This window comes from Drosophila simulans, chromosome 2R, assembly GCF_016746395.2.
Source record: "Drosophila simulans strain w501 chromosome 2R, Prin_Dsim_3.1, whole genome shotgun sequence".
NCBI classification, from domain to species: domain Eukaryota; kingdom Metazoa; phylum Arthropoda; class Insecta; order Diptera; family Drosophilidae; genus Drosophila; species Drosophila simulans.
Genome location: NC_052521.2, coordinates 19,280,014 through 19,292,379, shown reverse-complemented (window position 1 = coordinate 19,292,379; position 12,366 = coordinate 19,280,014). Strand labels below are relative to the sequence as shown.

Sequence of the window (12,366 nt, the reverse complement as noted above, 5' to 3'; positions counted from 1 at the left end):
ATTTCCATCAATAATGTCAATAGTGGTGCTACAACAACAACATTAACACCGCCATAACAACAAAAGCAATGGCAACAACACCAAAGACACTCCTCTTGGCTTTTGCCTTCGGATTCTTCCAACTCTTCTTCAACCACAGACGAATTATGGCCATTAAAGCTGCTTGGGGTTTTAAGTTATTAGGCAACTTGAATTTCAAACTGCACTTGACAAACGCACAAATAAAGAAAAACAATCTCAAATGCGCAGTCAGTCGAATGCAACTGCAGTGGACTTAATCAGTTAATAATCTCGGCTTAAAGGTTGATTTAATCACTGAGAAACTAGAAAAGGGGAGCAATCTTCAGCAAACCGTGTTTAAAATTGGATTTAAGGTCAGTGTTCAGCGAAGTCCAATCATCAGCCACAAACATACATGCCGTGTAGGTATTCCACCCACTTGCTCACCTGTTGAATTCTAAGGGGAGCATTTAACCCCTTTAAATCGCCGACACCCCAATGCTGTGTTCGTGCATTGCTCATACGTCATTAACTTCAGTGACTTTGATCTATATTTATTTGAGTCTCTGGGTCTTTTTCTATGGAAATGCTGCGAAGGGCAATCGATAAAGGAACGAAGAGTTGTATTGAATGATAAGCTTAAATTGCTCATTCAATAGGATTCGAATCCAATCCATGTCGATGTTAAATGATTTTATATATATATTTTGATAAGGTTCTTTATAATACTATCAATCTAGCCAATTGTATTATTTTTCTGAAATTTTTAGATTATATTTCAAAACAAAGCTTTTTCTTTTTTAGTTTTATAAGATATCTGAAAATGTTAAAAAAATTTAAGTATTTAATTTATTATACATTTTTCTTTATTTATGTGCATAAAATTTCAATTTAAAGTACAAAAGTAAGTTACATAAACTATACATGACAGCTGTCCATAGTTACGCCATCTGTTGGGCATGAAAATTGAGCAAACCATCTGTTAGATGGCGCCACTAAGCCAAGCTTGTCTTTAAGCTGAGACAGCAAAAAAGCTAGTTTCAAATGAAAGCTTACATCAAGCCCACCTTAACGCTAACATTAAAAAATAATAAATTTAAATATTTTGTATTTTATTAAATATTATTTATTAATGACGCCATTTAACGTGTTCAAATATCCATAGACAGGATCGTTATAGGCTGTTTTCCTCTATTTAATCAGCCCACTTTATCGTGACCATTACCATGGCAATAATCATTTCACAACCGCCTCGATGCTGTCATCCCATAAATACACCACTTACCGCCAATTCCTGTTGACGAAAAACAAACAAGAAGGCGACAAAATGGCCAGCAGTCCATGGAGTAGAAACTGTCATTGGTTTGCAGTCAGTTGGGATTGCTAAATGCAAAATGGACTCGGAATACACAAAGAAAAAATTAATTCAGTTACAAGTCCTTATATCATATCATTACATGAAATTATTATGCTAGTTTAAAATATTATTCAAATCGTAATCTTTTTTTAAGGAAATCATAAATTTGAAAACAAATTCACCAAAGTTTGTGCGGTGCATTTCCAAAACTTCCAGTCACGTCAGCAGCGAGGCTCTAAGTTTGTCAGCTCCCAAAGCCGAACTTCAAGTTCCAAATCCATTTCCATGTCCACCACGATTCATTCATTAATTCAGGCAAAGCGTCATAAATGCCACGCGGTTTTTATTTGGTTTTTCAGGCTGGTTGATTTCGTTGTTTGTTTTTGATTTAATTAAGCGGCGTTTTTCCGTTTTGCAATGTTTTTCTCGGCCGTTCCGCGCAGCATTTGCAAGTCAAATGCAGCGGCGTTAATTAATTGAATGGATCGAAAAATAACGCATACGCAGCGTGCGCCGCGAAGAATTCTGCGCTTGCAGATCCATTGGGCAATCGCTTTGAATTCTCTCATCCATTCTGTGGCCAGTGGCTAATTAGGCCCGTCATCCAAAATTCGCGGCATTTTGCACCCATTTTGGAGCACACGCCGCCCGTTCGCCAAATCCAAATGCGGCTAAAGACTCGCCTCTCGATCGAAGCCATAAAAACCAAGACGGGGATCGATCGGCTGATCGCCTTAAATCGGCATTTAGTATGTGGCAATTTGGCATTCGAGTTTGCCACCCTTCTGATCCACCGACCGATTGCTGGAAAATTGCTTTCCACCTGGCCAAAATGTGGGGCAGTGGCTGGGAAATCTTTTATTTATGATGCCCGGCGACACACCGACCACAGCACACAACACCGATCTGTCCGCATCTGTCCGCATCGAATTGGACATGGAACACTTGTTTGGCAGTCGCCGACCACTGGCAACAATTGCTCCTATTGACTTAATATTTGCTAATAGATTTCACATAAATCACATTCCACTGGCATGATTTATGCATGAACTGCGATCGCAGGTGACTCTCTGTCTCTTTTACGGCGTCTCGTGCTGTCCTTTTCTCATTCTGCTTAGTTTTTTTTCGTTTTTTTTTCGAGATTTCGGCGTTGAAGTGGTGTTTTCGAGACCTCTTGAGAGGAACTCCACTGAAGTGCTGCCAGTTGCATGCGCTAATCTGAGACATTATGTGTTTTCCAAACTTTGGTTTCTTAACCCTAATATATAAACCAAGTATTTAAACTAAGACTACCTTATTGACTCAAAAAGTAAAGTCCACAAAATATATATATATCAGCAATATAAATTCCTACATCATATCTATATTTAAAGCGAATAAATGATAAAATCACTATTCAAGCCACGACTAATCCGAGATAAGGATGTTGTAATCTCGACGAGCATTCTCAACAATTTGTAGCGTTATTAATTTTGTGATGACCCAATGTCACACCTCCGTACCCCCGCACATCCCGTGGGGTTAATCAAGGCGGCCATAAAAAATCCCACGAACTGCCAGATGCTGAACCGGCAATTTTAGCCGGCAAAGTCGATGGATCGATGGCGAGTTGAAGCTGGAGCTGGCGAACTGGGGCCTCCACTCGATCCAATCCCCCTCGCCACGCACGAGTGTCCTCGAGACGAGACGGCGTGGCTGCGACTGAAATCACCCATCCAATATGGTCAAATGTGGCACGCAGCGGCATTCGAGGCACGATAAAGATAAATATGAAGCTCGCCTAGATATTTCGGCCAGAGGGGATTGCTGCTTGGTGTTTGGTTTTGGCGTTTGCCGATTTGGCAAGCGTTCATTATGCAATTTGGAGAGAATTTCCCAGCGCCACGCCGAGAATTGTTTCGAGAATACTCAAACATAGCATCGAAAACAATTAGACGGCATTCTCCGTTGGCTAATTAAGTTGTTAGTGGCAAGGCTGCGTGTTTTCGAGGGGCGTGTCACCTGGCGCGGTGCCCAAATTGGCCAGCTAATCAGCGATTTCAATTAGCGTGCGCTTTCCAAATGCGAGCCACAATGGCACCCCCAGTGCAAAGACCGCCTTTCCTGCGCCGACTCCTTAGCCGGCAAGTGGTCTGCCTTCGGATCGGAGCTCCCAACTCCCAGCTCCCAGCTCCAGTTCAGGTTGCGTCATCCGCGTTTGGGGGCTCTCCAATCCGAGCTGCGTCTACGAGAATTGCAGTTTCACTGCAGCCGAGATACTTCACAAATTGGTGCTGCTTGGCCCGCTTTGTTGACTGCTGTCTGCTGACTGTTTGTCCGTCCGAGGCTCAGATCGAAATCTAGTCAAGATCTGTCCGCTCGACCACCTGTCCACCTGTCCTCCGGTCCGCAGTTCGCAGTCCGCTCGAGATTGCGAGTGCGTGGTCTGCTGTCGAGGGGTATAAAAGTAACGCAATGCACACGTCCACTTACAGTTGCAATTCTCCCTCCAAGCCAAGTGATTCGTTATCCAGCGCTAGCATGAAACTTCTGGTGAGTGGAAAGGGTTGGAAAGGATGCGGCTTAGGATCAGGATTAAACTGACTGGCTCCGAAAGCATATCTTCATAGGATTACCACAATCTTATACTGATTCACTAGATCAAAAAGATTAACATCAAAGCTTGGTTTTCCATTTACTCCACCAGATCCTCACCTCTCTGCTGGCTGTGGCCACTGCTGCTCCTGGACTCCTTGATTATGGACACTCCGCTCCGGACTACAGCTACGCACATGCTGCTCCTGCCATAACATATGCAGCTGCAGCTCCAGTCATCAAATCCTACGCTGCCCCAGCCATCACCTATGCGGCTCCAGCTCCGGTGATCAAGTCCTATGCCGCCCCAGCCATCAGCTACGCCCATGCCGCTCCTGCCATCAGCTACGCCGCGCCCACAGTGGTCAAGTCCTATGCTGCTCCTGTGGCGGTCAAGGTGGCAGCTCCCGCCACCAGCTACTCGCACTTCAGCTCGGTAAGATCGGTATCTATAAGAGGCAACACAATTATCTGGATATACTCTGATATTTTCCCATTTAATCATACAATCTCCTTTTCATGCACAGGTTGTTTCCCATGCCACGCCCATTGTTAAGTCGTACGCTGCACCTGCCATCGCCTATGCTGCTCCAGCTCCGGTGATCAAGTCCTATGCCGCCCCAGCAATTAGCTACGCCCATGCCGCTCCAGCCATCAGCTACGCTGCTCCCACGGTGGTCAAGTCATATGCGGCTCCAGCCATCAGCTACGCAGCTCCTGCCCTGGTGAAGTCATACGCTGCACCGGCCCTGTCCCTGGGTGGATACGGTTACCACTAAGCTCCGATACCAAAACACTCCAAATCCAAATCGATCCCGGATCGGAGTTGGAGCAATGGCAGCAATTAACTGCGAGGAGTCGCAACAGCCGAGCACGCTCTCCCACTTTTCCAACCTGTAGTCGCAAAATCTTCACAATCTTCTCTGTTTACTTCTTATTTATTTAAGAACCATTAATATTCTCTCAAATGCACAATAAAGAAAAATTCTGTTTTTCAAAACCCACTCGTAATATCTACGATGGCAAAGGTTATAATGATCACGACTGAACTCAGGTTGTTCAGGATCTTGGCCATATGATGCCAGGGATTCTCCTGAATGTCGCAATAGTCGCTAGACTGCAGGAATATTGTTAATTATTATATTGATATTACTTATTTGTTTAATGGGGTCTTAACTACTCACATCCGAAAATCTCAATCCCACGACACATCGCAGAACATTGGAGTTGATCAACGTAACCAGCCAGCCAGGAGCCTTCGATCTGGGTGGATATAGATCCAGCCATATAATGCAGATGTGCAGAATGTAGCAATAGGTGGTGGCCATCATGATGACTTTATAAGCAGTCACTGGAGGAAAAGTGTAAAGTAGAATTTGAAAATTATAATTATAATTAATTGAATTAAAACATACTCATGGGCGGCACATAGTGCGGGGAGGCGTGGCGGGTCATGTACATTAAACCCCAGGCGGCAATCAATAAGGCGATGAGGATGAGGGAACTCCTACGAGTAGAACGCAGTACAAAGGACAAAATCACGAACATCTGGCAGGCTGAACGAATATAGTTATATGTTATTCCACAGTATAAAAGTAATGATACAATATAACAAATTACCAATCAACGGCAAATAGAAGACGGTCATGTAGAAGTTCCGATTCCTTTGCAGCGTGAACTCAATGGCCACATCGCCGGTCATTTTCTGCATCATTCCCTTGGGGCTGTATCGCCTCTGCGAGTCGTTCTCCACCAGCACCACGGACATTTGCGTGAACGACCAGCCGGATGGCGTGTTCACGTGCTCATTGGGCGCAATCGGCTTGCGCTGATCATCGTAGATTAGCGCCACATTCTCCTGCCCCTCCTGGCCAATGAGGCCCAGCTCGATGTCGCAAGTCACCCGCTCGCTTGGCCAGTTTCGGGCACTGTCCACACACCAACTGGCCAGCTGGAGGTTTTGAGCGTACAGGGTGATGCTTCCGTTGGCGTAGACCATCAGCTCGTAGGATTGGAGGACCTGACCCACGGATTGCAGGGCGCCGTTGAGGACGTTCATGCGCGGCGTCCATATACGAAGGTCAGGATGCTCGAAAGATTCCAGAGAGCCAAAGTCCTCGGGTTTCCAGCCAAGTCGACTGTCCCTCCAGTGCTGCATGGATAAGCGAATGTGTCTTTACTGTTCCAAACTAAATATTTGCATTTCGCGCTTATCTTTCATTACCATCATCATGTGCATGCGGGTCTGAAGCAAGGAACTGGTTTGCTCGTAGGCGAGGGATCGCGTTTGGAAGTGGAACGATATGGAGCTGAGATTAGCCGGCATGCTGGCATTTTCCGCCTGGATATTCAGTTGGCTTAGCAGTTTTTCCGTTTTCGTTTCCTCCTTCACTATCGGTGCAATTTCCGACCCTGAAATGGGTCAGTTTTAGAACATACTTCCACATATAGGCTTATAGTTTACTATATATTATCCTCACCATAACCATCGAAGCCACAATCGAAGAACCACCGCGCCGTATTGGAACCAAAGGAGCTGAAACTCAGATAGTTGATGACCAGCGGTGCTTCATCGATGAAGTGGAGCAGGGGCTCCTTCTTGAAGCCGGGTATGTAAACAAACAGCTCGCCATCTGGAAATATACTGTGCGTTGCAGGGCAGGGAATACCCGATAAGATGGGAGAACTCACTCTGGTTTTGGACAATCTCAATTGGCGTCGGGTCGTACAGCGATACCAAGTTCGGCTCTTGACTCGTGGCCACCCGCCTCATTCCCATGGCATTCCGGATTGCGGAAAACGTATTTCCGCCGGCGCCTATCACTGCAAGCGGAATAAAGATATCAATGGAATTATTAGGCAGGGGTTCCACTGGACAGATCTCATTGAAATGTTGGAATCAAAACTCAATATTATTGACCACACCCACCGATCTCGTAAACGCGATCATTTGGGCGTGGGTGATTCGTCACCGAGAGCAGGATGTGCGCATCCATGGCGGTCAGGACGTAGAATTTCAAGTGCAGTCGCTCTCCGGCCTTCCTGTTGTTGTTGCTCAGCTCGCGCAGCATGTAGAACCTCCGGTAGCCATAGCCCGTATTCGATACCGAGTAAGTTTCGCAGGAATCCAGCTGGGCGAAGCTCACGTTGAATCTGGTCGACAGTTGTGCCGATTCCGCTGGGTCATATAGTACCAGTAGCAGGCACAGGCAGCAGTAAGTCGCCAAGGAGCCCTTGATAAGGTTGTTCATCGTATGGACCTGGACTTCTACTCCTCACAGCGGCTTAACTACGACTGAATTATGAAGCCGACTTAAGTGAAGTGATAAGAAACGATGAGCTAATGGTAGTTCGATAAATAATACTTTTTATGTGGAGAGTATATATCAAAACCTCCTCGCACGAACGTTTATGCTTTTGTTTGTTTAATTCTAAATATGGACGGTTAAGATTAATCTATGTTTATTGAAAACGGATACGTTTACGTATTCGATTTTAAAAATAGCCAAAAAAGCTAAAAATGCGCGCCAATTCATAACTGTGCTTTCTCTGCCGCCTAGTGTAACCGTTCACGCGGCATTTTGGCACTGTACGCGTACGGTCCTACTCAACTTCAGACCTGTTATCAACATTCAGAATTTGCCACTTTTTCTTAGCTTAATTTATATATTTGGCTCGCCTTCCGAACCGAGCTTACTCCAGGTGTGGCAAAGGTGCCGCTGCTGACCCCGAAGGACATGCCCGATGACACGCAGGATGCTAAGGCTCAGAAGTTGGCCGCAGCAAGGAAAAAGGTGCGACAACCAGTGCCACACACAATTGTTTTGCTCTTGTGACGTGGACACATATTGGCCGACTAATATTGATTTTGTTTAACACGCTTCTGTGGACACAGCTGAAGGAGTACCAGCAGCGCGCCAGCAACAACAATGGGCAGCCTGGAGCTGAGGAGCCGGTGGCCGCCACCACGCAATCGCACTCGTCCACTGTGAGCATATCCAGCAATCTGTCGGAACGCTCAGACAGCGAGATAAATGTGAACGTAGGAGGAGCAGGTGGGACTCAGCCGCCGGAGCAGTCTGTCCTGCCCACACCCGCTTCTTATTTTGCCCAAAACGAGTCGGAACACAATGGCGGACTGGCAGATGCCTCTAGCTTGCAGGCCATCCAGGTGATCATCGCTGAAAAGGCCCAGCTCAATGCGGAGCTGACCAAGGTTCGCCTGGCTTGCCGGGAACGTGAGCTAGAGCTGGAGGAGCTTCGCACCCTCAAGGATCAGAATCAATTGCGTCTGGAGCAGCTACAACAGCACTGCCAGGATCAACAGTCGACCGGCGAGCAGCAGCGACAGCAGTACGCGCAACTCCAGGCACAACTGCTACAATCGCAGGCACAAATCAAGGACCAACAGTCGCATCTCAACGAACTAGAGGCCCAGCTGAAGCAGAGCAACCAACGGCACGAGGAACTGCAGCAACAGCTTTCCCAAAAATCTAACGAACTCGAGATGGCGCAGCTGAAGCTGCGGCAGCTCTCAGACGAGTCTAGCGTCACCACAGACAACCGAGTGGAGTCGCTGGTGCAAACACAATACATGTACGAGCAACAAATACGCGACCTCCAAGCGATGGTGGGTCAACTAACGCAGGACAAGGAGCAGGCAGCTGGTCAGTATCAAAACTATGTGCAGCATCAGAGCGGCGAGATCGCCAAGCTCAACGAACGAAACACGGAACTCTCAGAGGAACTGAACTCACTAAGGGAGCGGGAAAGCCAGCTGGTGGAGCACGTGGGCGCCCTGGAGCGGGACATACAAAAGAACATCAGCCTGCAGGCCCAATTTAAAGAGGCCAGTCAGGTGCAGCCATCCAAGGAAGAAACCAGCGAGCAGGTAAGTAAGCTGGAAAAACGTGGAAAACCTGTTTAATCTCCTATTTCAATTTCAGAAAGCCTTGAAAGATGAACTGGCTGTCTTGAAAGAGCGGATCGAAAACTTCGAGTTTGAGCGCCACGAATTCCAGCTGAAGATCAAGTCGCAGGACGATCAGCTGCAGCTAAAGGACTCGGCTTTAGACGATTTGGAAAAGCAACTCGAACGCTTGCAATCTGAGCAGCCCGATCAGTCCAAGCTGTTGGCCACCATGGAGTCGGACAAAGTGGCCGCATCGCGCGCCCTGACCCAGAACGTAGAGATGAAAAACCAGTTGGACGAACTGCAGCAACGATTTGTCCAGCTGACAAACGACAAAGCCGAGCTGGTCATCCGCTTGGATTCAGAAGAGTTTGCCAATCGAGAAATCCGCCAGAACTACAACAGCATGGAGCAAAGGCTGCACGCAAATGAGGAGCGCTTTAAGTTTAAGGACGAGGAAATGATTAGACTATCGCACGAGAACGTGGAACTACAACGTCAGCAGTTAATGTTGCAACAGCAGCTGGATCGTCTCAGGCATTATGAGGTAAGTTGGTCTGGGATTAAAATATAACTGTCTTTATATATTAAAAGTCCCATGATCTTTTCTTTCAGGCCAAAGCGTATCACGCCGGTGAGGAAAACGAAAAAGGGAATGGAGCAGATGCACCGGAAAACGAAGCCGAGGAAGCGAAGGAAGTTGGTCTTTTGCATAATCATTCGCACGATCACTCTCATGAGCATTCCGACGGTCATTGTCATGACCACGATCATTCCCATGTTCAAAACCATCATAATGCTGATGATCATGGTCATCCACATGATCATCCACACGATCATCACCATGATCATTCACATAGCCATCCACACGATCATCACCATGATCATTCACATGATCACGGCCAGAACCACGACCGCAGACAAGCAGCTGAAACGCTGCCCACCGCAGAGGCCGTGGAACGCTTGCAATCGCGTTTCACCACACTGATCAGCCAGGTCGCCGACTTGACGGAGGAGAAGCACAGCCTGGAGCATCTGGTGCTCCAGCTGCAGAGCGAAACCGAAACGATTGGGGAGTACATTGCCCTCTATCAAACGCAGCGACGCATGCTAAAGCAGCGTGAGTACGAGAAGGCCGCCCAAATGCGTCTCCTGCAAGCGGAGCGAGAGCAACTGCGCGAGAAGATTGAGGCACTGAACAAGCTGGTGGTCAGTTTGGGCGTGGAGCTACCCGCAGATGCCGCACAGGCAAAGCAACCAGAAGCGGCCGCAAGTACCGAACACACTCCTAGCGAAGGTGAAAACTCGCAACAGATCATCAACAAGATACAGGACATTATCAGCGAGATCAAGGAGAACACGGAGCAGCCGAGCCACAACCATGCAGGCGACCATCTCAACTGTTGTCTGGGCAAGTTCGAGGTAGTCTAAAAGAAGTGCAATTATCGCCTGCTTACGTATAATCATTACCCTTTTGCTACTGTATTTATCTGTAATTGTACTTTGTTCTTCAGAGTCTTTTGTAAATGTTTCCAACAACTTTGTGCGAATAAACCTAGTTTGCATCTAAGAGGAATCTATAAAAATAGTCCCCCTTAAAGCGTATTAAAAACAAATCAATTGAAACGTTGTTTTATTCACAAATGAACATGTAAGAATTAGACGTACTATTAAATTCCTATTGGCATCTTTGGGTGATGATGATGATGGATTGTCTTCCTTCCGATAGCGGGATGAACTGAGTATGCCCTCGTTTGCAGGCAAAAAGTAATCCGATGTCAGCTATTAGTCTATAAATTAAACTTATCAGGGCCTGGCGATCTAAAAACATTATGCCTATATTAAATGGTAAAAAGTGGTATTGAAAACCGATGAAATTACAGAAACAAAATTAAAACCTATTAAAATATCCGTCTATCTACTTTTTGGCCTTGGCCTTGCCTTTCGAGCCATTGCGCATCTTGTTCTTCAGACTTGGCTCCACCAAACTGGTGGGCCTGCAGCTTCTACTCGGCCTTGCGCTGTTGTTGCAAAAAGAACTGGACATATCCGTATTTTCTGATTTCTTATTAGCGGTAGTTCGGCTTCTAGTTCTCATAGATGGCATTTCCTCGACGAGAAAGGATTTCGGAGTGCTGGTGCTCCCGGCCAGTTTGCCTATCCCGTTGAACAGGCTTCTTCGCGGCGTTAGTCCGTTGACATCAGGAAAGATTCCAGACGATTGACTAGGCCTGGTGACTGCCAGTCGCGGGCACTGTATGCTTGGCTCCTGTGGAGAATCTTCAACAGCGACGGAAATAGCCAACCGTGATCCCTTCGCGGACTCCTTTCCTCGGCTAAGGGACACTGCTACTGGGACATTGGTGTCCACTTCCCGGAGAGCCCGTCCACTGGGCGTGACGGTGACTTGGGCGTTTGGCGGACTACTTTCAACCGTTGTGTCGCAGTAGATGGCCTCGCATGATGATGACGAGTCTGCGGACTCCCCTTCACTGCCATTTTCCTCTATAATGCTAAACAGACGATTGTTCTCCTCATTTTGCTCAGTCTGTGTCTCCTCCACGGGACTAACGGCTTCGTCGAAATCATCGTCCGAGTCGTCCTCATCAAACACTAATTCCGCTGGTCTTCGTGGCGGTGGTGTAGGCTGTACGCACGCCGATAAGGAAGCGTTAACAAGAGAATATTTTAATTCAAATATTAGTTACCTTGTCGGCTCTCCTATCCTCTGGCATCCTAGTGGCCACCACCTCGGACTGCACTTCTGCGCTGGAGCGGCGACTAGAGGACGAAACCGTACTGGTCACTGAGGAAGATCTTCTTGGCGAGATGGGTCTGGTGGTGCGGGCCAACGCACACGTCCGTCGCATGTCCTTGCAGATTTCCCTGGAGCTGCGACGCGGGCCGCTTGGTCTGTTTATCTGAGCTGCCTGAGCGGGTTCTTGACGCACCGCCAGGGAGTCAGAGTCCACGTTCAGACTCAGCATCAGGCTGCGTACGATACTGATGTTCTCCATGCGCTGGCGATGGTTTTGCAGGACGTGCTCCTCCCGAATGTCCATGATCTCGCGCTCCAACGATATCACCCGCTTCCTGTACTCGCCGATCTCCAAGCGCTGCTTTTGCACCTGGTCCATTAGCTCCGCATTCAGCAGCTTGTACTGCTGCTCCACTTTGGATCCCATTTGCTTCTTCTGATCTAGTTATTCCATTCACAAAATCCAGACAGACGACGCCAATAGCTTGTTTTGAATTTTGAAATAGAGTGACCGTTGTTGTGCAATTGGAATATACACTGACTTGAAGAAAAACTTTTTGAAAGTATGGCAACGCCGACCATGCTCTTAATTTAAATGAAATACTTTAATTTTGGGCCATATATATAAGAAACAATAGAATTCGATATGAATATATTATATTTTAGATAATTTTAAATTTGTTTGCTTAGTTACACGACAAGAATTAGGAACTGTTGGGTTCATCCGAGTTTGATCGTATATACTTTACCAAGTATAATTTTCCA

The 12,366-nt window shown here is 46.9% G+C and overlaps 4 protein-coding genes across 7 annotated transcripts; 2 read left to right on the top strand and 2 right to left on the bottom strand.

Annotated features, from left to right (window-relative positions):
- Positions 1-3,777: 3,777 nt before the first annotated feature.
- On the top strand, positions 3,778-4,931 carry LOC6735670 (cuticle protein 16.5). The gene is made up of 3 exons (XM_002082552.3): positions 3,778-3,889; positions 4,044-4,367; positions 4,459-4,931. The coding sequence occupies exons 1-3, from the start codon at positions 3,812-3,814 to the stop codon at positions 4,708-4,710; spliced, it is 654 nt and encodes a 217-aa protein (XP_002082588.1). The 5' UTR covers positions 3,778-3,811; the 3' UTR covers positions 4,711-4,931.
- Positions 4,851-7,263, bottom strand: LOC6735669 (acetylcholine receptor subunit beta). The gene is made up of 8 exons (XM_002082551.4): positions 6,861-7,263; positions 6,623-6,754; positions 6,412-6,564; positions 6,156-6,343; positions 5,552-6,083; positions 5,347-5,487; positions 5,116-5,282; positions 4,851-5,048 (listed from the first exon to the last, which is right to left on the bottom strand). The coding sequence occupies exons 1-8, from the start codon at positions 7,180-7,182 to the stop codon at positions 4,926-4,928; spliced, it is 1,758 nt and encodes a 585-aa protein (XP_002082587.1). The 5' UTR covers positions 7,183-7,263; the 3' UTR covers positions 4,851-4,925.
- A 238-nt stretch (positions 7,264-7,501) lies between these two features.
- LOC6735668 (golgin subfamily A member 2) lies at positions 7,502-10,463 on the top strand. Its single transcript, XM_016181387.3, has 4 exons — positions 7,502-7,725; positions 7,827-8,822; positions 8,878-9,390; positions 9,459-10,463. Exons 1-4 carry the CDS (start codon positions 7,669-7,671, stop codon positions 10,272-10,274), a joined length of 2,382 nt encoding a protein of 793 aa, XP_016029033.1. The 5' UTR covers positions 7,502-7,668; the 3' UTR covers positions 10,275-10,463.
- On the bottom strand, positions 10,460-12,297 carry LOC6735667 (shugoshin). Of its 4 annotated transcripts, none has more exons than XM_016168723.1 (3): positions 11,552-12,297; positions 10,725-11,490; positions 10,460-10,664 (listed from the first exon to the last, which is right to left on the bottom strand). In XM_016168723.1, the coding sequence occupies exons 1-2, from the start codon at positions 12,026-12,028 to the stop codon at positions 10,762-10,764; spliced, it is 1,206 nt and encodes a 401-aa protein (XP_016029031.1). In that variant the 5' UTR covers positions 12,029-12,297; the 3' UTR covers positions 10,460-10,664; positions 10,725-10,761. The 4 variants fall into 4 exon arrangements, with proteins under 4 accessions (XP_016029031.1, XP_016029030.1, XP_016029032.1 ...); XM_016168722.1 differs by having other exon boundaries at positions 10,460-10,679; positions 10,742-11,490; XM_016168724.1 differs by having other exon boundaries at positions 10,742-11,490.
- Between the last annotated feature and the right edge of the window lie 69 nt (positions 12,298-12,366).

What these genes read in the sequence shown, in the direction of transcription:
- LOC6735669 (XM_002082551.4), bottom strand. Translation starts at nt 7,182, where the DNA reads ATGAACAACCTTATCAAGGGCTCCTTGGCGACTTACTGCTGCCTGTGC. An exon ending in TGATCGCGTTTACGAGATCG is followed by an intron (nt 6,755 to 6,860) that starts GTGGGTGTGGTC and finishes TTCCGCTTGCAG; the next exon opens with TGATAGGCGCCGGCGGAAAT. An exon ending in TGAGATTGTCCAAAACCAGA is followed by an intron (nt 6,565 to 6,622) that starts GTGAGTTCTCCC and finishes GTATATTTCCAG; the next exon opens with ATGGCGAGCTGTTTGTTTAC.
- LOC6735670 (XM_002082552.3), top strand. Translation starts at nt 3,812, where the DNA reads ATGCACACGTCCACTTACAGTTGCAATTCTCCCTCCAAGCCAAGTGAT. An exon ending in GCGCTAGCATGAAACTTCTG is followed by an intron (nt 3,890 to 4,043) that starts GTGAGTGGAAAG and finishes TTACTCCACCAG; the next exon opens with ATCCTCACCTCTCTGCTGGC. An exon ending in GCTACTCGCACTTCAGCTCG is followed by an intron (nt 4,368 to 4,458) that starts GTAAGATCGGTA and finishes TTTCATGCACAG; the next exon opens with GTTGTTTCCCATGCCACGCC.
- LOC6735667 (XM_002082549.2), bottom strand. Translation starts at nt 12,028, where the DNA reads ATGGGATCCAAAGTGGAGCAGCAGTACAAGCTGCTGAATGCGGAGCTA. An exon ending in AGGATAGGAGAGCCGACAAG is followed by an intron (nt 11,491 to 11,551) that starts GTAACTAATATT and finishes GCGTGCGTACAG; the next exon opens with CCTACACCACCGCCACGAAG.
- LOC6735668 (XM_016181387.3), top strand. Translation starts at nt 7,669, where the DNA reads ATGCCCGATGACACGCAGGATGCTAAGGCTCAGAAGTTGGCCGCAGCA. An exon ending in TGGCCGCAGCAAGGAAAAAG is followed by an intron (nt 7,726 to 7,826) that starts GTGCGACAACCA and finishes CTGTGGACACAG; the next exon opens with CTGAAGGAGTACCAGCAGCG. An exon ending in AGGAAGAAACCAGCGAGCAG is followed by an intron (nt 8,823 to 8,877) that starts GTAAGTAAGCTG and finishes TTTCAATTTCAG; the next exon opens with AAAGCCTTGAAAGATGAACT.